The 27,526-nt window shown below is 42.8% G+C and overlaps 2 protein-coding genes across 7 annotated transcripts in view; one reads left to right on the top strand and one right to left on the bottom strand.

Annotated features, from left to right (window-relative positions):
- Positions 1-4,886: 4,886 nt before the first annotated feature.
- On the top strand, positions 4,887-26,207 carry enosf1 (enolase superfamily member 1). 6 transcript variants are annotated; one of them, XM_060932836.1, is made up of 15 exons: positions 4,887-5,046; positions 5,264-5,366; positions 16,110-16,225; positions 16,294-16,380; positions 16,662-16,688; positions 16,838-16,910; positions 16,986-17,024; positions 20,173-20,255; positions 20,359-20,481; positions 22,394-22,528; positions 22,648-22,689; positions 22,762-22,891; positions 23,030-23,129; positions 23,478-23,559; positions 23,765-26,207. In XM_060932836.1, exons 1-15 carry the CDS (start codon positions 4,963-4,965, stop codon positions 23,873-23,875), a joined length of 1,335 nt encoding a protein of 444 aa, XP_060788819.1. In that variant the 5' UTR covers positions 4,887-4,962; the 3' UTR covers positions 23,876-26,207. The 6 variants fall into 6 exon arrangements, with proteins under 6 accessions (XP_060788819.1, XP_060788825.1, XP_060788833.1 ...); XM_060932842.1 differs by lacking the exons at positions 5,264-5,366; positions 16,838-16,910 and having other exon boundaries at positions 4,959-5,046; XM_060932850.1 differs by lacking the exons at positions 5,264-5,366; positions 16,662-16,688; positions 16,838-16,910 and having other exon boundaries at positions 4,959-5,046.
- tyms (thymidylate synthetase) overlaps positions 23,921-27,526 on the bottom strand; it is a 20,969-nt gene continuing 17,363 nt past the window's right edge. Inside the window, exons 5-7 of the mRNA XM_060932886.1 lie at positions 26,232-26,407; positions 24,619-24,690; positions 23,921-24,529 (exon numbers count right to left, since the gene is read on the bottom strand). Coding sequence (XP_060788869.1) covers positions 24,392-24,529; positions 24,619-24,690; positions 26,232-26,407 — 386 coding nt within the window. The 3' untranslated portion in view covers positions 23,921-24,391. The remainder of the gene's footprint in view (positions 24,530-24,618; positions 24,691-26,231; positions 26,408-27,526) is intronic.

The raw sequence follows: 27,526 nt of genomic DNA, 5'->3' as shown, positions 1-27,526 counted from the left end.
TTAACTTCTTGTAAAATATATAATTGTTCCATTGAATGTGTATGTATAATAACAATATTATTGGCTGTTTTTTTCATGGTATATCAGACATATTCCATTCATCTTTGACTCGTTCAATATCATACTAGCTGAATGGAATATATCCAATATACCACTCAGTGCCAGCCAATATTATTTAATTATGTTACAGTTGTAGTTCTCCATGTCCTGGTATATAGTTTGTATGAAAAATACGAGTGGCATATTTTCCAGTAAAACACTCGTGTCTATGTAATATATTGTTATATGGTGTGACAGGATAGTTGAGGACACTAGTGTTTTCCCTGCTCTAACACGCCCATTTCAACTAATCAGCTAACTAACAGCACTTCCTGAGTGGAGAGAACATTATAACTCAAATACCAGGATTGGAAACCTGTTACATGGTTATGTCACCCCACAACATTTTTGATGAGATAAACTAGTGATGGAACATACTTTTGTCTGGATTCAGATTTTGATCATAAGAGAATTTCAGATCAACATTTTGTATCATCTTTTGTTGTTCTTTACTGTAAGGTGTATATATATTCATCCTGTTCTGAAACTATACCAATGATGAGTTGATGGCAGGGAAAACTACAGATTTATGTGTTTACAAAGTTTTATAGCTAAATAATAAAATCTTGCTTATTCATCCAGCTTTTACTGAGACAACTACAGTGTCTTGCAAAAGTATTCATCCCCCTTGGTGTTTGTCCTGTTTTGTTGCATTACAAGCTGGAATTAAAATTGATTTTTTTGGGGGGTTAGCACCATTTGATTTACACAATATGCCTACCACTTTAAAGGTGGAAATTGTTGTTTTATTGTAACAAAAACAATAATTGTCCCAACAGCCAGCCGCTGTGTCCGGGGATCAGGTCGTCAAGGCCCCTGCCTTCGACTGCCACCCAATCCACACTGCACCAAACCCCTACTGCTACCTCTGTGGGTGGTGAACCCACAGGAGGTCGGGCCCACATCACCTCTTCGGGCTGAGCCCAGCCGGGCCCCATGGGCAAAGGCCCGGCCACCAAGCGCTCGCATACGAGCCCCAACCCCGGGCCTGGCTCCAGGGTGGGGCCCCGGCTGCATCCTACCGGGCGACGTCACGGTCCTGGATTTTTTCTCCATAGGGGTTTTTTGGTGAACTGCTCTTGGTCTGGCCTGTCACCTAGGACCTGTCTGCCTTGGGAAACCCTAACAGGGGCATAATGCCCCCGACAACATAGCTCCTAGGATCATTCAAGCACACAAACCCCTCCACCACAATAAGGTGGCAGTTCTAGGAGGGGCGAATTCGACCAATAGTCAAACCTCGGATCCAGGAGGAACAATGCGGTTTTCGTCCTAGTCGCGGAACACTGGACCAGCTCCCTACCCTTCATAGGGTGCTCGAGGGTTCATGGGAGTTTGCCCAACCAGTCCACATGTGCTTTGTGGATCTGGAGAAGGCATTTGACCGTGTCCCCCGTGGTATTCTGTGGGGGGTGCTTCGGGAGTATGGGGTTCGGGGCTCTTTGCTAAGGGCTGTCCGGTCCCTGTACAAACGGAGCAGGAGTCTGGTTCGCATTGCCAGCAGTAAGTCAGACCTGTTCCCAGTGCATGTTGGACTCCGTCAGGGCTGCCCTTTGTCACCGGTTCTGTTCATAATTTTTATGGACAGAATTTCTAGGCGCAGCCAGGGGCCGGAAGGAATCCTGTTTGGGAACCACAGGATTTCATCTCTGCTTTTTGCGGATGATGTTGTCCTGTTGGCTTCTTCAAACCAGGACCTTCAGCATGCACTGGGGCAGTTTGCAGTCGAGTGTGAAGCGGCTGGGATGAGAATCAGCACCTCCAAGTCCGAGGCCATGGTTCTCGACCAGAAAAGGGTGGCTTGCCCTCTCCAGGTTGGTGGAGAAGTCCTGCCTCAAGTGGAGGAGTTTAAGTATCTTGGGATCTTGTTCACGAGTGAGGGAAGGATGGAGCGTGAGATCGACAGGCGGATCGGTGCAGCCTCCGCAGTGATGCGGTCACTTTACCGGTCCGTCGTGGTGAAGAAGGAGCTGAGCCAAAAGGCGAAGCTCTCAATTTACCGGTCGATCTACGTTCCGACTCTCACCTATGGTCATGAGCTTTGGGTAATGACAGAAAGAACAAGATCGCGGATACAAGCGGCTGAAATGAGTTTCCTTCGCAGGGTGGCTGGGCGCTCCCTTAGAGATAGGGTAAGAAGCACAGTCACTCGGGAGGAGCTCGGAGTAGAGCCGCTGCTCCTCCACATCGAGAGGAACCAGCTGAGGTGGTTCGGGCATCTTTTTCGGATGCCTCCTGGACACCTCCCTGGGGAGGTGTTCCAGGCATGTCCCCCCGGGAGGAGGCCCCGGGGAAGACCCAGGACACGCTGGAGGGACTATGTCTCTCGGCTGGCCTGGGAACGCCTCGGTGTTCTTCCCGAGGAGCTGGCCGAGGTGTCTGGGGAAAGGGAAGTTTGGGCTTCCATGCTTAGACTGCTGCCTCCGCGACCCGGTCCTGGATAAGTGGAAGAAGACGAGACGAGACGAGACGAGACGAGACGAAAAACAATAATTAAGATAAAAAACAGAAATCTGGAGTGTGCATAGGTATTCCCCCCCCCAAGTCAATACTTTGTAGAGCCACCTTTTGCTGCAATTACAGCTGCAAGTCTTTTGGAGTATGTCTTTATTTGCTTAGCACATCTAGCCACTGGGATTTTTGCCCATTCCTCAAGGCAAAACTGCTCCAACTCCTTCAAGTTACATGGGTTGCGTTGGTGTACAGCAATCTTCAAGTTATGCCACATATTCTCAATTGGATTGAGGTCTGGGCTTTGATTAAGCCATTCCATGAGATTTAAATGTTTCCCTTTAAACCACTCCAGTGTAGCTTTAGCAGTATGTTTCGGGTCATTGTCCTGCTGGAACGTGAGCCTTCATCCCAGTCTCAAACCTCTGGCCAACTCAAACAGGTCTTCCTCCAGAATTGCCCTGTTTTTCGTGCCATCCATCTTTACTCCAGTCCTGACCAGCTTTCCTGTCCCTGCAGATGAAAAATATCCCCACAGCATGATGCTGCCACCACCATGCTTCACTGTAGGAATGGTGTTCTCAGGGTGTTGGGTTTGTGCCACACATGGCATTTCCCATGATGGCCAAAAAGAGCAATTTTAGTCTCATCTGACCAGAGAATCTTCTTCCATGTGTTTGGGGAGTCTGCCACATGCTGTTGGGCAAACTCCAAACGTGCTTTCTTAAGCAATGGCTTTTTTCTGGCCACTCTTCCATAAAGCCCCACTCTGTTGAGTGTATGGCTTAAAGTGGTCCTATGGATAGATACTACCATCTCCGCTGTGGATTTTTGCAGCTCCTTCAGTGTTATCTTTGGTATCTTTGTTGCATCTCTCATTAATGCCCTTCTTGCCCGGTCTGTGAGTTTTGGTGGGCAGCCTTCTCTTGTCAGGTTTGTAGTGGTGCCATATTCTTTCCATTTTGAACTGTGGGTGGTAGAAGAGAACAACTGGACTTGTTTGAAGATTCTTAAAAACGTTTCGCCTCTCATCCGAAAGGCTTCCTCAGTTCTATCTGACTAATAGGGAGTATCAGGTATTTATCCTCTCATGAATCATAATAAAATCAGAATCAAAATTCTGATGGCTACATAGTAGGTGGCTGATAATTGATGTCTTAGACTCCCACCTCTGTTCAGTGATGACCGTTCCAGGTTAACAAAAAAAGAACGATCCTCTCTGGCTAAAACGTCTGCCAGTTTTCTGGAAGTCCTCTCATACTCCTGCACCAGTCGAAGGGATCTCATCCCAAAGTGCGTAGAAACATGTCTGTGAAGATTCTCAGTCATCCAGGTCATAGTAAACTGTGGGTGGTAGAAGAGAGCAACTGGACTTGTTTGAAGATTCTTAAAAACGTTAAGAATCCAGCTGCTCTCTTCTACCACCCACAGTTTACTATGACCTGGATGACTGAGAATCTTCACAGACATCTTTCCATTTTGCTATAATGGATTTAATGGGGCTCCCTGGGATATTCAAAGTTTGGGATATTTTTTATCACCCAACCCTGATCTATACTTCTCCACAACTTTGTCTCTGACCTGTTTGGAGGCTCCTTGGTTTTCATGTTGCTTGCTTAGTAGTGTTGCAGAGTCAGGGTCCTTCCAGAACAGGCTGATTTATACCGACACCATGTGACAGATCATGTGACACTTTGATTGCACACAGGTGGCTCTTAATCAACTAATTATGTGACTTATGAAGTGAATTGGTTGGAGCAGCTCTTATTTAGGGGTTTCATACAGAAGGGGGTGAATACTTATGCACACTCCAGATTTCTGTTTTTTTTTTCCATCTTAATTATTGTTTGTGTCTAGATTAATCTAGATTAAAGACCAAGCTGTTTTCAGATGCTTTCTGCTAACTGATAAATACCATCTTTACATGTTTTAAACTTTACTTAACTTTTATTCTATTTTATTCTGCTGTTTTTTTTACTGAACTTTTACTTCATTTTATTATTTTATTTCTACTATTGTTTAATTCTTTTTTTTTCTCTCTTCTTCCCCCTTTATTTTATGTAATTTTATTTTCTATTGTTTACTGTTTTGCCTTTACCTCTGTAAAGCACATTGAACTGCCACTGTGTATGAAATGCGCTATATAAATAAACTTGCCTTGGCTTGTGTCACAATAAAACAACAGTGTGAACTTTTAAAGTGGTAGGCATGTTGTGGAAATCAAATGGTGCTAACCCTCCAAAAACTCCAGCTTGTAATGTGACAAAACAGGACAAACACCAAGGGGGGTGAATACTTTTGCAAGACATTGCATAGGCTAACCAATCATAGCCTGAGTGGGCGGGACAAGTGGTCATTTTGGAAGTGCACTTACTTCCGGAAAGCAGTGAAAACTTTTGACGAGAAGAAGAAATGTTGAAATCTGAAATCATCAAAGTGACAGTAAGCGATGTGAGGTTTCCCACATCTTTGGAGCAGCATGGATCAGACGCCATGGTGTGTATAAACAATGCATGTTTACATATATACATGCTTACAATAATACCTGACATTTATAAACAATAAATGTCAGGTATTATTCATATCCTAATTTGTTCACTGCAGTCACTTAAAGGAGCATGTTTTATATGTTGACATTAGACCAGTTTAAATGGTTCCAGTCCGCTGTGTTTAATGGTCGGACTGTGTCCTTGTGTCATGTGACCTGTTTCAGCACCCCGACCCGGATTACTCTGCAGCTTATGTTGTGCTCGATTCAGACACGAGTCTGAAGGGGTTTGGTTTAACCTTCACAGTGGGAAGAGGCACTGAAATCGGTGAGCTTCAGTCATGCATTAAACCTCCACTCACTGGAGCACATTTTCACCTTCCTGTTTCCGCCCCTTTATACAGCTCTGGCTGTAAGAAGGCGCCACCATGTGGTCTTCTTTTCTTCTCTTTTTTACAAATTAAAAATTGTGACTTCTGAAAGCGTTTTGTTTTCAATGAAGACATAATTTAAAATATAGACCTCTCGTATCAAAGGAAATATAGGCTATAACTTCTCATCTCATCTCATTATCTCTAGCCGCTTTATCCTTCTACAGGGTCGCAGGCAAGCTGGAGCCTATCCCAGCTGACTACGGGCGAAAGGCGGGGTACACCCTGGACAAGTCGCCAGGTCATCACAGGGCTGACACATAGACACAGACAACCATTCACACTCACATTCACACCTACGCTCAATTTAGAGTCACCAGTTAACCTAACCTGCATGTCTTTGGACTGTGGGGGAAACCGGAGCACCCGGAGGAAACCCACGCGGACACGGGGAGAACATGCAAACTCCACACAGAAAGGCCCTCGCCGGACCCGGGGTTCGAACCCAGGACCTTCTTGCTGTGAGGCGACAGCGCTAACCACTACACCACCGTGCCGCCCAGGCTATAACTTAGTCAAGTTTATTTGTATAGCGCTTTGAACAATATTCAGGGGCGATTCTAGCATCTGATCTTTGGGGGTGCTTAGCCCCCAGAGCTGACAGAGGCACCTGGCTTGAACGACAGTGTTTCCACGTTTATTCCGCATTTAGACTAGACTTAACTAGACAAGAAGACTAGACTAGACAAGACTACACTTATGCAATGTTTTAACAGAAGCTGACCCAATAAACTATGATATCTACACATTTACAACCACTGACACAAATATTTACGTTATATTTTTAACTAAACAAGACCTACTACTGCATTTGTAATGTTGGAGCTATTCATTTTGAACAGTGGTAATTGTTAATTAATGTGTTATTGTGTATTGTGTAATAATAGTGTGTATTATTATGATTTAACATTAGTTTATATTTTTTGTTGATAAGCATGATAAGAATGATAAGCAAACGTAAACGCTATGTTACATTAAATAAAACTGACTAACACACGGTGGTCTAGCACCGTAGCACTTGTACAGCTCTGCACAAAAGTATCTCGATATGGATGATAAATGTCGTTTTTATCATTCTGTTCATAGACCAGGGAACATCAATATTGCATTATGCATATTATTGTGTTGTGTTTAACAATTGTAACTCCAGTCCGTACCTTCACATCTCGCTATGCCAGTAATACTCAGGTGCTACTTCGACTTCCTCATCGGCGTGGAATCCAGTTAAAAAAAACACCATGTCGTAGCAAGCACTCGTGCGGACAGGCAACCCAATTAGAGGGGACGCAAGGAGGAGAGGGATTTTACTGGCCATAGAACTATCACGTAATAGGTGAATTCAAGAACACACACACGCCCGTGCACACATTCATTGCGCAGTGCGCAAGGGCACTTATTTCTGAAAATTACGTCCAAAAGCAGTGTTTTTGAGGGTGCTGAGCTAGGGGGTGCTGAGCTCATTTTGGGGGGTGCTTGAGCACCCCCAAAAATAGGCTAAACACGCCCCTGAACAATATCTAAACATTGTAAGCAGGGAGGGGCGGCACGGTGGTGTAGTGGTTAGCGCTGTCGCCTCACAGCAAGAAGGTCCTGGGTTCGAGCCCCATGGCCGGCGAGAGCCTTTCTGTGCGGAGTTTGCATGTTCTCCCCGTGTCCGCGTGGGTTTCCTCCGGGTGCTCCGGTTTCCCCCACAGTCCAAAGACATGCAGGTTAGGTTAACTGGTGACTCTAAATTGACCGTAGGTGTGAGTGGTTGTCTGTGTCTATGTGTCAGCCCTGTGATGACCTGGCAACTTGTCCAGGGTGTACCCCGCCTTTCGCCCGTAGTCAGCTGGGATAGGCTCCAGCTTGCCTGCGACCCTGTGGAACAGGATAAAGCGGCTAGAGATAATGAGATGAGATGAGATGTAAGCAGGGACGTGCACAGGATTATATTGAGGTTTTTCACCCATGTGACCAAGTCATTTGAGGCTGCCATTTTGGACGTCACGGCTCGAATCAGTTTGAATGCGAGGAAGGCGACAAACGAAAAACATAAAAGAAAAAGGAACGAGATGCAGAAAACACCTTCACTATCCAGCGACGTAGGGCATTTACAGGGCGAGCAGAGGGAGAGGTATTTGCAAAAATTGAGGTTAGCAGGCTTAGAGAACGACATTTACCTGCTTCCACCAGGATTGTTCACTGACGTACAGAAGTACACGAAGCCCTCGTCTTTACCTGACTTCGGCCCACATGATCTGTATACCTATGTCGTTAAAAACCCATCGCCGTACACAGGTCTTGATCTGAAAGCGTATAAGAGTTTGGATGCCTACAAATATTTTGTGTCAGGCTGGGTAACATGCCTACATCAGCGGGTCGTCCCTGGAGCCGGTGGTCGCCATCTTATTACAGCTAAGGTTTGTTCACATTTTCATTTACTTTCGGTCCTCAGGATAAACAAAATGTTATTAAATGTCATTGAAATAACTTCTTAGTCTGTTGAGACATGGCCCGTTATAAATTTGCTGTTACCAGGCAATGACCAAGAACTGTATTATTAGGGTCGGTGTCTGTGTTGTGTCTGTGTTCCGGGAGCAAGCCGGAGCGCGCTGCTTAATTTGAGGGGGAGCAAGCCGGAGCGCGCTCCGGAACCTCAGCCGGAGCACTCTGGGAGCAAGCCGGAGCGCGCTGCTTAATTTGAGGGGGAGCAAGCCGGAGCGCGCTCCGGAACCTCAGCCGGAGCACTCTGGGAGCAAGCCGGAGCGCGCTGCTTAATTTGAGGGGGAGCAAGCCGGAGCGCGCTCCGGAACCTCGGCCGGAGCACTCCGGGAGCGTGCTGCTTAATTTGAGGGGGAGCAAGCCGGAGCGCGCTGCTTAATTTGAGGGGGAGCAAGCCGGAGCGCGCTCCGGCAGCTATTTACACTGGATCCGGTGTCTGTAACACGTTTTTTTTTTCAAGCTGGTTCTCCCTCTCTGTCTGCAGCGTTAGTATGTAGCTTGACCTTCAAAATGGCGGACACCGGGGCATCACGTGACCCTGTAACATCAGGTGAAAAACCTCAATAGAGGGGCAGGGGCTCAAAGTCAGAAAAAGGGCAGCAGGTGCATGATTTTTTTTTTTCCTGGTCCTTTCCAAAATATTGGAAATGTAGAATTAAAATTAACGTACTAATAGGAAGGTAAGTACTTAGCTATGTGTCCTGTGTTGGTGAAAGTGATATGCAATTGCCATTTCTTTTGTGTCAGCAAAATTGTCACTCACATTATCATAGGCTTGGAAGACATGCAAAGCAATAAAACACTGGTGCATTATTAGACTTTTTTATTGTTAAAGATTTAACATTGAACAGTGAAACCTGAACTTTGAACAAATAAGTAAATAGCCTAATGGATAAAATGATAAAAATCAGTCCTTCCTCTCATAAGGTAGAAGCCTAACATTCCAGGGGCCTTAAAGCAGTAACCTTCTGGGGCCATGTCCCTGTAGATATTAATGACCTCATTGTGATTTATGGGTATGTCTTTTTCAATCGAGAGGAGAAGGAGATCAGAGAGCCTCTCTTCTTTGCATAGGCTTCTGAGTACATTTTTCACAAGCTTTTGTTTTTTTTCTGAAACATAACCCACATTTGATTTGAGCACGTTGTGGAAGAGGTCGACGACTAGTTATATATACACAAGAGGAGAATGTAAGCTTCCCGACGATATATGATACTTGCATGTACACCGAAGCACGGCCGAGGCAATCGATTGTGAACAGTAACAGGTCAGGTCACGTCAGTTAACAAGCAGATTATTAAACTACAGAGACTTAAATTACTCGCACAAATTTCAGTAGCCCTACAAACGCCCAAATGTCATGTACATACAGTTTGAAAGGGCTAACTGTTAGACCATAACTCACATGTTCAAGCTGCTGCACTGTCACGTCTCCTCTGTTATCATTGTGGCAGCGCGCGCAGCGGCTTCTTCCCCCTCACTCAGTCCGCGCGCCCTCTCTCAGTCCGGGCGCGCCCCCTCTCTGGCCACGCTCGAGCGGAGCAGCAATGGACAGAGACGCGGCAGCTCAGCGCACACAGCCACCCCGGATTACAGGAACATCGGTAGATTGCCGTGGAGTTTTTGTACCGCCGTTGTTTTAAACTTCTAACAGGACTGTATTATTTATTATTAGGATTATTATTATTATTTTAAAAGGGCAACATTTAATTCGAGGCAAAAAGGGCAGGGGCTCAAGCACCCCTAAAGCCTTATGTGTGCACGTGCCTGATTGTAAGTTATGCTGTGTTCACACTTATACCGGTACGATAGTGGTATAACTGTATCGATACAAAGTATACCGGTACAGTTTAGTGCAGGAGTTTTCAAAGTGTGGAAGAGTCAGCCCCCCCCCCAGAGAGCAAATAAACAACAGCGCCCCCCCTTACAATTTTTGTTGTTGCTATACCTAATGTTCCATTCGTATTTTTAAAAAATGGGTGTTGTACACATTTTTTTTTTCTTTTACACATTTTAAACATCTTTTTTTTTTACACATTTTAAACATCTGTGCTTTTTTAAAACATCTTTTTTTTACACATTTTAAACATCTGTGCTTTTTTTTTTTAAACATCTTGTTTTACACATTTTAATTAAACATCTCATAGCATCGTTAGCTAGCACCTCTCGGCAGACAACACACTGTGGCAGTGGAGCATCTTCAGATCCAGTCCATCAAAATCCAAACTTTAAAAAATAATCGTTGTTAGGTTTCTTCACCTCTGGCCCTCACCATCTCAAGATCAGTCCCCTCGTGTCACCCAGACGTCTGGGGGTGAGTCGCAGAAAAAAGAAAGGAACCCCACAAAGTAGTTCGCAAGCATATTAGCAGATATCAACATTTACGCACAACCTTAGGTCAGAGATAGCACAGTTCTGATAGAATGTTCCAAAAGATATCAATATTACGTCTCAAGCAATGTGTCTAGCTTAGACAGAAGGTCACACAGTAACTTGGTACACAGTTACACAGGAAACAAAAGGTCACAGAAGAATTCAATGCCTTCTAGCTGAAATAGTAAAATAGAACAGAACAGAGCAATATTAAGAATAAATCCTTACAATTTTGTCACAAAATAAATTACTGCCTTACTGCCAAGAATAAATACTTACAATTATTTATCCTTACAAAGGAATAAAACCTTACAATCGTGGTCATACTTCCTTCTTTTTTTGCTTGGTCCAGACTCTGTCTCCTCACTCACTGTAGCTTTAGGTACTAAAAATCGATCCATTTGGTCTCTGGCAAAGGCTAGCTGAAGTTCGCTAAATGTCAGCAATAGTAACTTATTCTGGCTTATTTTTCCTCACGTTGCGCCCCCCCCTGAAGAACTCTGGCGCCCCCTAGGGGAGGCGCGCCCCACACTTTGAAAAGCCCTGGTTTAGTGCATCTGTCCACACTAGCGAGAAATGTTTGCGGTTTTCTTTCACGGTAGTTGAAATGCGCGTGCGTGAAATGTTTCCGTGGTTACCAAGTAACTTCCTTCCGAGAATATATGGCGGATGAAACAACGTGTGTGTGCTTTTTGTTGTCAATGTACAGTCTGTATTTCTGGTGGTCATTTATTCAGTCAAATCGTATAAAACGCGCGAGGCAGTTGAGAAAGAAACAAAGAAAACGAATCTCCTATTCCAGCTGTTCCTGGCATTGCTCGTCTCCCCAAAGCTCCAACAAACACATAACTTTGTCTTTGTTCCATGTAGCTCCACGGTCGTTTTGAGCCATTTTGACATTTTATTTACAGCTGGAAAGCACATGCGTATTGTATTGTATGAATAACCCGGAAGAAGTAGGAATGGTTCATTGCGCATGCGCATTATATTTGTATCGCTACAGAACCGCTTCATCTGTCCACACTACAGCGAAGCGCTACAGTACCGATACTGTACCGGTACGAAACCCATACATTTGTGGGTTTCGTACCAATACAGTTATACCGCTACAGTACCGGTATAGTTGCTAGTGTGGACAGGTGTTGCGGTACGAAAGTAGTATCGTATCGGTACAAAATCCCTAGTGTGGACAGGGTATTAGTAAATTTAATTTATAAAGCACATCTAATGGCGGCATGGTGGTGTAGTGGTTAGCGCTGTCGGCTCACAGCAAGAAGGTCCAGGTTCAAGCCCTGTGGCCGGCGAGGGCCCTTCTGTGTGGAGTTTGCATGTTCTCCCCGTGTCTGTTGCCCCTTTTCCACCAAAGCAGTTCCAGGGCTGGTTCGGGGCCAGTGCTTAGTTTGGAACCGGGTTTTCTGTTTCCACTGACAAAGAACTGGCTCTGGGGCCAGAAAAACTGGTTCCAGGCTAGCACCAACTCTTTGCTGGGCCAGAGGAAAGAATCGCTTACGTCAGCGGGGGGCGGAGTTGTTAAGACCAACAACAATTGCAAGACTGTGAAAGGTCGCCATTTTTAAGCGACAAGAAGCAGCAGCTGTACGAACGCGAAATCATCCATTATTGTTGTTGTTGCTTTTTCTTCTCCGTGTTATTGTTGCTTCGAGATTCGCGCCAAGGTTTATGCAAACGCAGCGACGTAACTGACGTATACAGCGACGTAATGACATGGCTCCCTTTAGCACCACAAGCTATGGAAAAGCAAACTGGTTCTCAGCTGGCTCGCAAGTTGAACGAGTTGTGAACCAGCACCAGCACTGGCTCCGAACCAGCCCTGGAACTGATTTGGTGGAAAAGGGGTATGTGTGGGTTTCCTCCGGGTGCTCCGGTTTCCCCCACAGTCCAAAGACATGCAGGTTAGGTTAACTGGTGACTCTAAATTGACCATAGGTGTGAATGTGAGTGTGAATGGTTGTCTGTGTCTATGTGTCAGCCCTGTGATGACCTGGCAACTTGTCCAGGGTGTACCCCGCCTTTTGCCCGTAGTCAGCTGGGATAGGCTCCAGCTTGCCTGCGACCCTGTGGAACAAGATAAAGCGACTACAGATAATGAGATGAGATGAGAAAGCACATTTAAAATAGTTTTCACTGACCAAAAAGTGCTGTACATAGGGTAGCTAAGAAATCAGAGGTGAAATGCACAAACATAAACACAACACAAAAGAAAAGATGCATTAATAGCTGAAACAAAAGTACACATTACAAACACAGAGATTGACAAATAGACAAAGAGGCCAGAATTACACAAACACAAATGAACAACAACATTGAATAACACCCACTACAAAAAGAACTAGGGAATGGGCAGCTAAGAGGTTGCAAAAGCCAGTGAGTAGAGGTGAGTTTTGAGCCTGGATTTAAAAGAGGAAATAGAGGGGGCGAATCTAATGTCTGGGGGCAAACAGTTCCACAGACTTGGAGCCGCTACTGCAAATGCCCTGTCACCTTTTTGTTTGAGGTGAGTCCGGGCCACATGGAGGAGACCTTTATCAGCAGATCTGATATCCCTTTTCCACCAAATCAGTTCCAGGGCTGGTTCGGGGCCAGTGCTGGTGCTGGTTCACAACTCGTTCAACTTTTTCCACCAAAGCAGTTCCAGGGCTGGTTCGGGGCCAGTGCTTAGTTTGGAACCGGGTTTTCTGTTTCCACTGACAAAGAACTGGCTCTGGGGCCAGAAAAAAACGGCTCCAGGCTAGCACCAACTCTCTGCTGGGCCAGAGGAAAGAACCGCTTACATCAGCGGGGGGGTGGAGTTGTTAAGACCAACAACAATCGCAAGACCACGAAAGGTCGCCATTTTTAAGCGACGAGAAGCAGCAGCTGTACAAACGCGAAGTCATCCATTAGTGTTGTTGTTGCTGCTTCTTCTTCTCTGTGTTGTTGTTGCTTCAATATTCGTGCCAAGGTTTATGCAAACACAGCGACGTAACTGACGTATACAGCGACGTAATGATGTGGCTCCCCTTAGCACCACAAGCTATGGAAAAGCAAACTGGTTCTCAGCTGGCTCGCAAGTTGAACGAGTTGTGAACCAGCCCTGTTTGCTTTTCCATAGTTCAGGGTGCTAAGGGGAGCCACGTCATTACGTCACTGTATAGTCAGTTATGTCACTGCATTTGCATAAACCTTGGCACGAACATCGAAGCAACAACAACATGGAGAGGAAGAAGCAGCAACAACAACAATAATGGATGACTGGTGCTTTACTGCATCCATGATATCTCGTCGCTTATTTAAAAATGGCGCCCTCTCGCGGTCTTGCTATTGTTGTTGGTCTTAACAACTCCGCCCCCCGCTGACATAAGCAGTTCTTTCCTCTAGCCCAGCAAAGAGCTGGTGCTACCCTGGAACCGGTTTTCCTGGCCCAGAGCCAGTTCTTTGTCAGTGGAAACAGAAAATCCAGTTCCAAACTAGGCACTGGCCCCGAACCAGCCCTGGAACTGATTTGGTGGAAAAGGGGTATGAGGGACCTAGGTGCAGGGGGTGGTTTCAGAAGATCTGAGATGTAAGTGGGGGCTTGACCATGCAGCGCCTTGTAGACTATTAGTAGGACTTTAAATTGGATCCTAAAACTAATGGGGAGCCAGTGTAAAGAAGCCAGGACAGGGGTAATGTGCTCTCTCTTTTTGGTACCTGTCAGCAGTCTAGCAGCTGCATTTTACACCAACTGTAAACTTATTAATTGAGACTGGGGGAGACCAAGATAGAGGGAATTGCAGTAATCTAGCCGGGATGTAATGAAAGCATGGATGACTTTTTCTAGGTCTTCAAAGGATAAAGAAGGTTTGAGACGGGAGATCATTCTCAGCTGGAAGAAGCTATTCTTAATAACAGTACTAATCGGCTTTTTAAAGCAGAGTTCTGAATCAAGAGTGACACCTAGGTTTTTAGCATATGACTTAATGTATGGAGAAAGATGAGAAAGCTTGTCAGCCGCTGAGGATCTAGATTTGGGAGGACCAAAAATGATAACCTCAGTTTTGTCGTTATTTAGCTGGAGGAAGTTATTGGTCATCCAGCACTTAATGTCCTCAAGACAATCCAATAATGGCTGTATGGAATCCCTAGATTTAAAGGGGAGGTACAGTTGTGTATTGTCTGCATAGAAGTGAAAGGAGATATCATACTTTCTAATAATGTTACCTAGGGGGAGCATATACAAACAGAAGAGTACTGGACCCAAAATAGAGCCCTGCGGGACCCCATAAGAGACTGGGGCTGAGGAAGAGGAGAAATAACCGACAGATACAGAGAAGGTTCTGTGTTTTAAATAGGATCTGAACCAATGCAGTCGCAAAGCAGCTTTATACAATTTGAACGACTTAAAACATGAGCTAATTTTATCCCTAATCTATCCCCAATGAACAAGCCTGTGGCAACGGTGGCAAGGAAAAACTCCCTCAGATGACATGAGGAAGAAACCTCAAGAGGAACCAGACTCAAAAGGGAACCCATCCTTATTTGGGCAACAACAGACAGCATGACTATAACATTAACAGCTTTAACAAGAAATCAGTTTTGTTGATGTTATAAACTCTTCATTGATGGAAACTTGAGTGCAAAACTGTTCATGACAACTGCAGTCCTAAAGTTAGCAAGTCAACTGTAGTCCTCAGCCATAAAAGCGTTACTGTAAGAGTCCAGAGCGTCTTCCAAGTGTGACTTTCAACTATCCTCATGGGGTCGTCCTCCACAGGAGCGATGCGATGAGACTCCAACCAGACATAGGGCACCAGGATGGATCAGGCAGGTCCGAGGAGCAGAAGAGGTCAGCATCTCGATCCCAGGACCAACTTATTATTATTATAGACAGGAGTGTTTTACTGGGAAATACACCACTCATATTTTTCATACGAGTTACATCCGGGACATGGAGAACCAAAACTGTGACATAACTATATTTTTTTCGTGGTCCGGTTTCCATCAAATCTCTGATTGGCTGGTGAGCCATTCACACCTATGGTCAATTTAGAGTCACCAGTTAACCTAACCTGCATGTCTTTGGACTGTGGGGGAAACCGGAGCACCCGGAGGAAACCCACGTGGACAACATTGCAAACTCCGCACAGAAAGGCCCTCGCCGGCCATGGGGCTCGAACCCGGACCTTCTTACTGTGAAGCGACAGCGCTAACCACTACACCACTGTGCCGCCCATGTGTGGATGTGTCTGTATAAAAAAAGAATATTACACGGTGGTAAAAAGATGTGTAGTTTATCTTCTCGTGTTGAAAATATATTGCCACGTTCACCACTAAGACTTTTTGCACAGTACTGTATTTTAATCATTCATTCATTCATTTTTCACCAATCACATTACTCTGGTCAAGGTTGAGGTGTATTTGGAGTGTATCCCAGAAACACTGTGTGAGAGCTGGAATAGGGATGCCAGTCCATTGCAGGGCACCATACACACACTCATTCACACAGATACTCACTTATATTTTAGGGAGGAAATTTGAGAAACTTGTGAATTTGAGGGCATATGGAGGATGTGCAGACAAAATTCACACAGATATTAACCAAGCTCATGATCAAACCTTGGAGCTGTGAGATGGCCACACTACTCACTGTGCCAAACTGCTGCTGTTATTTAAAAAAATTGAGCAGTCTAAATGCTTAAGTCATAAAAGTTAAACATGGTCATTTTTATTTTTTTAGTGGAACTGTCAGAATTCGGGTTAACTCCAGGATTCTTCACCTCTGGTATCATTGTGTCTCCGTGTAGTTGTGTGTGCAGTCAAGGCCTTGTCAACTTTGGTGATTGGAAAAACACTGGAGGAGATAGTAAGTGACTTTAGAAGATTCTACAGACTCCTGACAAATGATGGGCAAATGAGATGGGTAAGTAGCCAAGCATGGACAGTCTGTGGACAGTTTGGCCTACATTTACTGACTTTATATTGTACCAGATTGGACCAGAGAAGGGGGTCATCCAGCTGGCAACGGCTGCCATCCTCAATGCTATCTGGGATATGTGGGCGCATGCAGAGGGCAAGGTGAACCATTCTTTCCCTTTTTATTTATTTATTTAACTTCTGCAGTTTATGCCAGATTGAGCCCATAAAGTGAAGTTTCTTATGCTCTTGTACCAATATCATTGAACCCATTGCAAATATCTTGCACCATGAGCAGTCGCAAAAAATACAGTAGAAACTGATTCTGATCAAATGATACCCAGTACAAATATATAAAACCTACAGTTGTCACAACAGGTGAGAACCTGTATTTTAAGTTGCATGCATGTAATGTCTTCCCCCCCCCCTCCCCCCTAATACAGCCCCTGTGGAAGCTCCTTGTGGACATGGTAAGATCAAATGGCAATATAACCTCAATATGGAGTATTTAAATCATCTCCGTCTGTAGCATCCTTATTTCTGTGACTTTATTAGCTACAGGGCGAAGGTTAAGAGAGATTCGTGTAAGTGGTTAGGGGTATATCTATGTGTTTCACAGGACCCAAGGCAGCTTATCCGCTGTATAGATTTCACTTACATCACTGATGTGCTCACTGAACAGGAAGCATTCGGTGAGAAAATTATTATTAAATGATGTTTACGCAGAATTTTCTGGCTTACAAAGCTCTCTCTCTCTCTGGAGATAGATATTCTGGAAAAAGCCAACAAAGGAAAGCAGCAGAGAGGTAGGAAACTCATGTTTTGAGTTTTGGATATAACAGATGTCTAATGGAAGCTGGTCATCATATACAGTGGTGCTTGAAAGTTTGTGAACCCTTTAGAATTTTCTATATTTCTGCATAAATATGACCTAAAACATCATCAGATTTTCACACAAGTCCTAAAAGTAGATAAAGAGAACCCAGTTAAACAAATGAGACAAAAATAATATACTTGGTCATTTATTTATTGAGGAAAATGATCCAATATTACATATCTGTGAGTGGCAAAAGTATGTGAACCTTTGCTTTCAGTATCTGGTGTGACCCCCTTGTGCAGCAATAACTGCAACTAAACGTTTCCAGTAACTGTTGGTCAGTCCTGCACACCGGCTTGGAGGAATTTTAGCCCATTCCTCTGTACAGAACAGCTTCAGCTCTGGGATGTTGGTGGGTTTCCTCACATGAACTGCTCGCTTCAGGTCCGTCCACAACATTTCCATTGGATTAAGGTCAGGACTTTGACTTGGCCATTCCAAAACATTAACTTTATTCTTCTTTAACCATTCTTTGGTAGAACGACTTGTGTGCTTAGGGTCGTTGTCTTGCTGCATGACCCACCTTCTCTTGAGATTCAGTTCATGGACAGATGTCCTGACGTTTTCCTTTAGAATTTGCTGGTATAATTTAGAATTCATTGTTCCATCAATGATGGCAAGCCGTCCTGGCCCAGATGCAGCAAAACAGGCCCAAACCATGATACTACCACCACCATGTCTCACAGATGGGATAAGGTACTTATGCTGGAATGCAGTGTTTTCCTTTCTCCAAACATAGTGCTTCTCATTTAAACCAAAAAATTCTGTTTTGGTCTCATCCATCCACAAAACATTTTTCCAATAGCCTTCTGACTTGTCCATGTGATCTTTAGCAAACTGCAGACGAGCAGGAATGTTCTTTTTGGAGAGCAGTGGCTTTCTCCTTGCAACCCTACCATGCACACTATTGTTGTTCAGTGTTCTCCTGATGGTGGACTCATGAACGTTAACATTAGCCAATGTGAGAGAGGCCTTCAGTTGCTTAGAAGTTACCCTGGGGTCCTTTGTGACCTCACTGACTATTACACGCCTTGCTCTTGGAGTGATCTTTGTTGGTCGACCACTCCTGGGGAGGGTAACAATGGTCTTGAATTTCCTCCATTTGTACACAATCTGTCTGACTGGGGATTAGTGGAGTCCAAACTCTTTAGAGATGGTTTTGTAACCTTTTCCAGCCTGATGAGCATCAACAGCGCTTTTTCTGAGGTCCTCAGAGATCTCCTTTGTTCGTGCCATGATACACTTCCACAAACATGTGTTGTGAAGATCAGACTTTGATAGATCCCTGTTCTTTAAATAAAACAGGGTGCCCACTCGCACCTGATTGTCATCCCATTGATTGAAAACACCTGACTCTAATTTCACCTTCAAATGAACTGCTAATCCTAGAGGTTCACATACTTTTGCCGCTCACAGATATGTAATATTGGATCATTTTCCTCAATAAATAAATGACCAAGTATAATATTTTTGTCTCATTTGTTTAACTGGGTTCTCTTGATCTACTTTTAGGACTTGTGTGAAAATCTGATGTTGTTTTAGGTCATATTTATGCAGAAATATAGAAAATTCTAAAGGGTTCACAAACTTTCAAGCACCACTGTACTTTCATGCAACATAGTCGAATCAAGCATGATGTCACACTAAGGGTATGCAAAATGTTGCAATCTTTTGCAACCTACTCCAAACCAAGGGGAAAAATACACTATACTGCCAAAAGTATTCGCTAACCTGCCTTGACTCACATATGAGCTTAAGTGACATCCCATTCCTAATCCATAGGGTTCAATATGACGTCGGTCCACCCTTTGCAGCTAGAACAGCTTCAACTCTTCTGGGAAGGCTGTCCACAAGGTTTAGGAGTGTGTTTATGGGAATTTTTGACCATTCTTCCAGAAGCGCATTTGTGAGGTCACACACTGATGTTGGACGAGAAGGCCTGGCTCCCAGTCTCCGCTCTAATTCATCCCAAAGGTGTTCTATCAGGTTGAGGTCAGGACTCTGTGCAGGCCAGTCAAGTTCATCCACACCAGACTCTGTCATCCATGTCTTTATGGACCTTGCTTTGTGCACTGGTGCACAGTCATGTTGGAAGAGGAAGGGGGCAGTTCCAAACTGTGAAAACAGTCTGCATGCCGAGGTGCTTGATTTTATACACCTGTGGCCATGGAAGTGACTGGAACACCCGATTCCGATAATTTGGATGGGTGAGCAAATACTTTTGGCAATATAGTGTATCTCCGATTAAAAAGGTCATTCATCTCAGAATTCCAAGTTTTGTAACCTTTGGAAGTTTACATTTGTCATGTAATAACTGATATTTTAGCCCAGTGTTTCTAAGACCATTAAGAAGTCTTATGACTATGATCAAAAGACCACCATGACCATTTTTATGAGCAGAAATGACAATATAGTTGACCTATTTTTTTATTTTGATTCTCTTCACTAATTTTGGAAAAATAGTACACACATCTTCTCTGAACTTGATAAACATCTTGGTAAACTGTATGTTTATCAAGTTCAGAGATTAGCTATATCTTGCTCTGGACATCCAAAGCACTAGGACACGTTTAGATAACAGCTTATTGAAGGACTTGGAGAGTCCCAAGAACAAGGGATTGCAGCATAAGAAACAATATTCAGACATTGGTTTTGGTTGTTTGAGGATTGGGTTGTCCAGGATGCTGCTTACTTGCCTGAATAAAGGGGTTTCCTGACCGTGACAACCACTGAAATGAACATATTTGTTACAGTCTTATTATTATGGGTATATTTTTCCAATTTCATTCACTTTTGCCTGAAGTTTCCTTGTTCCTTTCAATGTTCACACCTATTATGAAGTGTGGGTGGTGAGATTTTCCCCAGCAGAGAGTAGTGGTGTGATGTCAGTTAAAACGTGTTCACATTCAGACGGACTCAGCAGCCGCACAGCAACGTTTGTATGTTTAAAACCAAATTCAACTTCATTTAGGATTCTTTCAGACTTCCACTAACAATTTGCCAGACAGACCATACAATACAACCATATCAGCAAATTACACTAGCAAATGACACGATGACCCCTTTGATCCTTGTAGAGGACCAGATGGTGAAGGAAGGATATCCAGCCTACACCACATCCTGTGCCTGGCTAGGATATTCAGATGAACAGCTTACACAGGTGTGTATGTGTTTTGATCACTGACTAATGAGAAATACTACAGAAAAAAAACATGCAAGTGTGCATATGTAGTCAGGTTGATTATACTTGTGTATGTGTGTAGTTGTGTTCTGCTGCATTAAGTGAAGGATGGACCAGGTTTAAAGTGAAGGTCGGGGCAGACTTACAGGATGACATTCACAGATGCAGGCTCATTCGAAACATGATTGGCCCAGAAAACATGCTGGTAAATCTAACATTTTGCTCATGTTCAGAATGCAGGTTAAGTCTCATTTTATTTTACAAATTTTATATGGTTGGTTGTCTGCATAGCAAATAAGTGACCAAACCTGATTTACTTTGTTCACACTGCAGGGACATCGACTCGTACAACCCCGATTCCAAAAAAGTTGGGACAAAGTACAAATTGTAAATAAAAACGGAATGCAATGATGTGGAAGTTTCAAAATTCCGTATTTTATTCAGAATAGAACATAGATGACATATCAAAATGTTTAAACTGAGAAAATGTATCATTTAAAGAGAAAAATTAGGTGATTTTAAATTTCATGACAACAACACATCTCAAAGTTGGGACAAGGCCATGTTTCCCACTGTGAGACATCCCCTTTTCTCTTTACAACAGTCTGTAAACGTCTGGGGACTGAGGAGACAAGTTGCTCAAGTTTAGGGATAGGAATGTAACCCATTCTTGTCTAATGTAGGATTCTAGTTGCTCAACTGTTTTAGGTCTTTTTTGTCATATCTTCTGTTTTATGATGCGCCAAATGTTTTCTATGGGTGAAAGATCTGGACTGCAGGCTGGCCAGTTCAGTACCCGGACCCTTCTTCTACGCAGCCATGATGCTGTAATTGATGCAGTATGTGGTTTGGCATTGTCATGTTGGAAAATGCAAGGTCTTCCCTGAAAGAGACGTCGTCTGGATGGGAGCATATGTTGCTCTAGAACCTGGATATACCTTTCAGCATTGATGGTGTCTTTCCAGATGTGTAAGCTGCCCATGCCACACGCACTAATGCAACCCCATACCATTAGAGATGCAGGCTTCTGAACTGAGCGCTGATAACAACTTGGGTCGTCCTTCTCCTCTTTAGTCCGAATGACACGGCGTCCCTGATTTCCTTAAAGAACTTCAAATTTTGATTCGTCTGACCACAGAACAGTTTTCCACTTTGCCACAGTCCATTTTAAATGAGCCTTGGCCCAGAGAAGACGTCTGTGCTTCTGGATCATGTTTAGATACAGCTTCTTCTTTGAACTATAGAGTTTTAGCTGGCAACGGCGGATGGCACGGTGAATCGTGTTCACAGATAATGTTCCCTGGAAATATTCCTGAGCCCATTTTGTGATTTCCAATACAGAAGCATGCCTGTATGTGATGCAGTGCCGTCTAAGGGCCCGAAGATCACGGGCACCCAGTATGGTTTTCCGGCCCTGACCCTTATGCACAGAGATTCTTCCAGATTCTCGGAATCTTTTGATGATATTATGCACTGTAGATGATGATATGTTCAAACTCTTTGCAATTTTACACTGTCAAACTCCTTTCTGATATTGCTCCACTATTTGTCAGCGCAGAATTAGGGGGATTGGTGATCCTCTTCCCATCTTTACTTCTGAGAGCCGCTGCCACTCCAAGATGCTCTTTTTATACCCAGTCATGTTAATGACCTATTGCCAATTGACCTAATGAGTTGTAATTTGGTCCTCCAGCTGTTCCTTTTTTGTACCTTTAACTTTTCCAGCCTCTTATTGCCCCTGTCCCAACTTTTTTGAGATGTGTTGCTGTCATGAAATTTCAAATGAGCCAATGTTTGGCATGAAATTTCAAAATGTCTCACTTTCAACATTTGATATGTTGTCTATGTTCTATTGTGAATATAATATCAGTTTTTGAGATTTGTAAATTATTGCATTCCGTTTTTATTTACAATTTGTACTTTGTCTCAATTTTTTTGGAATCGGGGTTGTACATCCATGGTGGTTATTAGTATAGTAATAATACAGGGATTTCATGCTGTATAAAATAAATCAATGTCTAGATTTCACTGTGGATTAAAAACAACACACTGTTTGCCTGTCTAAACAGCCTTTGTGATTGAAATACTTCAGTGACTTGTGACCTAACTACTGTTAGATGATTGACGCCAACCAACGATGGGATGTCAATGAGGCCATTTCTTGGGTAAGCAAACTAGCAGAGTTCCATCCACTGTGGATTGAAGAACCTACCTCTCCTGATGACATCCTTGGACATGCTGCCATTTCAAGGGTAATCAATAAGTGTCAGAATAGCAATGAGCGAGTCTGTTATTGATTTTAACCATATTCTTTATAGGGCCTGAGAGATCCAGTCAGTCATCATGACATTAACATTCATGTGTGTTTCAGGCTCTTGCACCTTTGGGTATTGGAGTCGCAACAGGAGAACAGGTGGGTAAGTGTGATTCAACTCTTGTACTTTGTGAAGTTTAAGAAGAATGATTGTGTATTTTTGTGCATCAGTGCCATAACAGGGTGATGTTTAAGCAGTTTCTGCAAGCCTCTGCTCTGCAGTTTGTTCAGATTGACAGCTGTAGGGTGGGCAGTGTCAACGAAAACCTTGCCATCATGTTGATGGCTGCCAAGTTCAAAGGTGAGATTTGTAATGAGCTCTCAGTAGTTAGTGTTTTAAATATTCTTAGTGGGCGTTTTTGCTCGTTTTTAGTTCTTATAAATACAATCTCTCAAAGAGCCACAGGTTTAACATGTGCAATATTTTATCCGTTTCAAGTTCCAGTATGTCCTCACGCTGGTGGAGTGGGACTTTGCGAGCTTGTACAGCATCTCATTCTGTTTGACTATATCTCTGTGTCTGCAAGTTTGGACAACAGGTGAGTGGAAGTCCAGTTACTTTTGAGCCTGTGAAAATGGGAGGACTTAAACCAAATTGACTTTTTTTTAAACCTGAAAACGAAATTTACACTACAAGCACATGTTGACTGCTTAATTTCAAAGCCATTGCAGTGGTGTATAGACGCAAAAGTTACAAAAACTGTCACTGTCCAAATACTTGTGGACCTAGCTGTACATCTACTTGTGTTGATCTGAAAAGGTTCACTCTTAGCAAACCCAGTGTATTTCTGAAATATAGATTGAAATAAATGCACACCACCATAAATGACTTGTGAAATTTAACGTATTGTGTTGTTTTTAAACACGCTCACTGTTCTGTACAAAAGGATGTGCGAATATGTGGACCACCTTCACGAGCATTTCAAAAATCCTACCGTAATCAGAAATGCACACTACATGCCTCCTAAGGTGAGTCCATATTTCAAACTATAAGACCGCAGGCTTGTGACAGGTCATGCTCTTAACTTGTAAAAGCATCTTTCAGCAGCATTTGTTTGTGATTAACATAATGCACGTGTGATTCAGATTTAAAAATTGTTAGTTCACTGAGGCTTTCAATATTCAAATCAAGTTTCTGCATTGTTTGTCTCATGGCTGGTTTGGGTCTCATTAGGATCCTGGATTCTCATGCGAGATGTTGGAGTCATCAGTGCAGAAACATCAGTTTCCTCATGGAGAGGTGTGGAGATGCATTTTGGGGCAGAAACACTCACCAATATTCTGAGTAACTGCTGATTTAACAAACAGCAAATCTTTAATTTAGCCAGATCTTTTCTTACAATGAACAAAAATGATTTCAAAAAGTACTAAATACTGTGAAAGTTAATAGTTTTTGATAGAAACATTGATACTTTTATCTGTAAGTTGTCTGAAGGTTAGTAATAAAAGGGCATTAAAATAACTAATTAGAAAAACATTGCACTTTAACCTGTGCCATTTATGAATTTCACAATTAAACTGTACTCTCATCCTGCTTAGTCTGCATATTATACTTTAAGCTAAGCTTTACATTAACCACACTGCATATTCAAGTATAGTGAACTTATTGTTAATTGTATGCTACTGAAATAGTTACATGTGGAGTGTTAATTTAGATTGAAACGAAGCCAACCAAGTATTTTACCTGAATATTTACATTTCTTGCAAAATCACTGACTAACAATATAATGGACAGTATGTAATCCTAAATGAGACTGTTACAGAAGGATGCCTGTTTACATTTACCAAGAGGTTATGTTGTTTAAACTGCCATCTGCATCTTGATTGCGGAGTGTGGCTCATAGTTGCATAAATCAAAATCCTCAGCTCGAAAATCATCAATGCGTTCCACGTTGCGAAGGATCTTCAGTTTAGGAAAAGGTCGTGGCTCCCTTTGAAGCTATAGGAGAGAGGAGGAAGAAAAACATTAACGTAAACCAATACATACGCTGTTTGCGTGCACACGCTTTAATATAGTATTCACCTCACCTGCACTTTTAGAGGCTCAATGTGATTGAGGTAGATGTGGGCATCACCAAGAGTATGTACAAAATCACCAGGCTGAAGAGGATAGAAGGAAAAACAAAAAACCAATGCAGAACATCCACCATGAGAATAAAAGGAGTGTTAATATTTTTAGTATCCATCACTGTGGAATTGAATGCTTGTTTTTTTTTTTTTTAACCTGTCATGATGCACAAAAGAGGAGCCGTAAACTGGCAAGGATTAGGACTTCTAATTTTAAGAAGTTTTAAAAGTTAGCATAACACCATAGGACCGCGAGTTGGCCTAGTGGTTAGTGTGTCTGCCTCTCGACCAGGAGATCACAATTTCTATTCGCAGTCAGGTCATACCAAAAGACAATCATAAAAATGGTACCTACAACCATCTGGCAAGACACGCTGCAATACAGATGCGAGTGGCGAAGTCAAACTCTTGCAGTTACCAGAGGACTAGCCCATCACTATAACCCTAGCTGTACAGGCGAGAGGCTGAGGGCTATGGAAACTGAGATCGGCACTGCACCCATACACCTTAAAGGAGAAATGAAGTCATTTTTAAACTTGCTTTATTTCTTAATTAACGTGTTATTCAATTACATTTTCGGTTTTAGTAACCTTACATCGTGACTCGTATTGGCAACTAATTGCAATTAAATATTATACTTATCGGCCTATTCGGTTTTTAGCCATGTTGAATTTAGTTCGTTTGGTCCACGGCAGGTGTCAGTTATCCTCACAAGACTTGTGCAAGACTTCGAAACGTGAAGTGTCAGCCAGGTGTCAGTGCCACCATTTTGAAAGCTATTTTCCAAATGAAATATTGCACAAAAACGAGTTTAAATGACAATTACTAACTACTTTTTCAAACTTTCCTGATTGCTATCAAAACAAACAAAACTTCCAGCTTGATTACGTCAGCATTCGAAAGAGGGCGCGCGCGTCTTTTGACAACGTTGGCAGATGTCAGTCACTTTGATTTCCGCTGTACGTTTTACTTCCATCCTACAATGTCTCACAGGTCTCAACGAATCTCGTTTACTGCCATTGCTTTGACATACATACTGATTTATTACACAGCATATTTCAAAAACACAACTTGCTATAGCAGTGACGATAGCTATCAAAAATGCATTCCTATATTTAATAAAATGAGAAATAGAATTTTGAAAAAAAAAAATTTTTGCCTTCAGTTCTCCTTTAAAGAGTTGTTAGTAATGGGAAGACCATATTCTGGCATGAGAAGGACTTTGACTTTAATACCAACAGCCAATCATGAAAAATATTTTGTAACTTTATATAGTTTTTAGCTTCTTATATGGTTGGTTAAGATAATGCTGGCACAAATTATTCTGAATCAATTACACTGATAAATTGATAGGAAATAATACGGCTCCAACATTTGGAAGAGTGTATACTGTTATACATCTTATATTGATAGAACTCATGAATGAAATGTGGATAATCAATAAACGGCCACAAAAGTGTTATTTGCAAAAGGAAAGTTAGAATGTTAAACAAAGGGCTTTAAAGTACACTGATACTGACCTAAAAAAAATAAAATCAGAATGCAAGTTATTTATATTCAGTGTGCATGTTTACCTTGAGCCCTGTGATATGGGCAATCATGTATGTGAGTAGGGCATAGCTAGCGATGTTGAAGGGGACACCCAGGCCGATGTCTCCTGAACGCTGATATAACTGACATGACAGCTCACCATCAGAGACATAGAACTGGCACAGCGCATGGCAGGGTGGAAGCGCCATCAAGGGCAGATCTGAGAAGAGGAAGAGAGATTATACTTAAAATAACGACCTTCAAAATTAGGACTAGACACTTTCTCTCCCCCCCCCTAATTTTTTTTATCTCTATATAAAGCATGGAAAAAGAGTAAATGCTGCCTTTAAGAAATGGTGAGTGAATACAGTATACTGATATATGAAACATAGTAAGTAAAGTCAGAACAAGTGTCTCTGCATCAAAGAAGTCAAAGAGCACTCCGTGTGCAGAGAAGTCACAAATTACTGCGAAAATGGTTATCTAGCAGTATCAAACAAAACGTAGACTATACTGACTCGACAGAAACTCATTAATGGAAAGTTTATAAAAATCGATTAGCTAACCTCTGTGCACTGCGTTATCATTAGCCAAATCCACCAAGGTCATTAAAGAACATAATGTTGCCCAAGAGCAGGGCAAACTGCTCAATCCAGGCTTCTAGTACTCGAGTCCAACTCATGCCCGAATTTTAAGGACTCGTGAATGAATCGGACTCTGATTTTTTTTCTTTTTTTTTTGTAACATGCCATAATAGTTTGGCACAAGATATTTATATCTACATTAATTTTTATACCAATTTTGTGCAAGAGAATGCACATTCACCTGTTCATACGTCATGTTCAGGAACAAACTAACATTAATGGTGCTAAAATGCCTGGAGAGAAGCCCCTAGGATCGTCCGCTTTGCTTATACAGACTTCTCGTGCAGTGGGAAAAAAAAAATGCACTGCTGTGTGCGCCATATGTAGAAGAACTATCGAGGAGACGACAGGGACGACCTCGAACTTCAACTGTCATTTGGTAAGACTTCACCCAGAGAAACGAATGACACGCTGTGTTCATTGCCCTGTTGATAGCGGGCGGGGCTTGCTGAGTGATGAACAAGCTTTTTATCTGTAGCCTATTAACTAAAATGGGGCAGTCAAGCAGTAACATACATGAGTCCAACATAGTAGCAGAGACGCTTTCACATAAAGGCAGCAACAGCCACCGTCAAATGGTGCAGATGGAGTCTTGCTCTCAGACTCGACTCAGATCAACAGTGGACTGACTTGGACTTGAGGTTTAGTGACTTGACTACAACACTGGTTCATTCTCCTGGTCTGAGACGATAAGA

This window comes from Neoarius graeffei, chromosome 1, assembly GCF_027579695.1.
Source record: "Neoarius graeffei isolate fNeoGra1 chromosome 1, fNeoGra1.pri, whole genome shotgun sequence".
NCBI lineage: Eukaryota > Metazoa > Chordata > Actinopteri > Siluriformes > Ariidae > Neoarius > Neoarius graeffei.
Note: the sequence above shows the minus strand (reverse complement) of the source record. Positions and strands in the feature narration are given on the sequence as shown.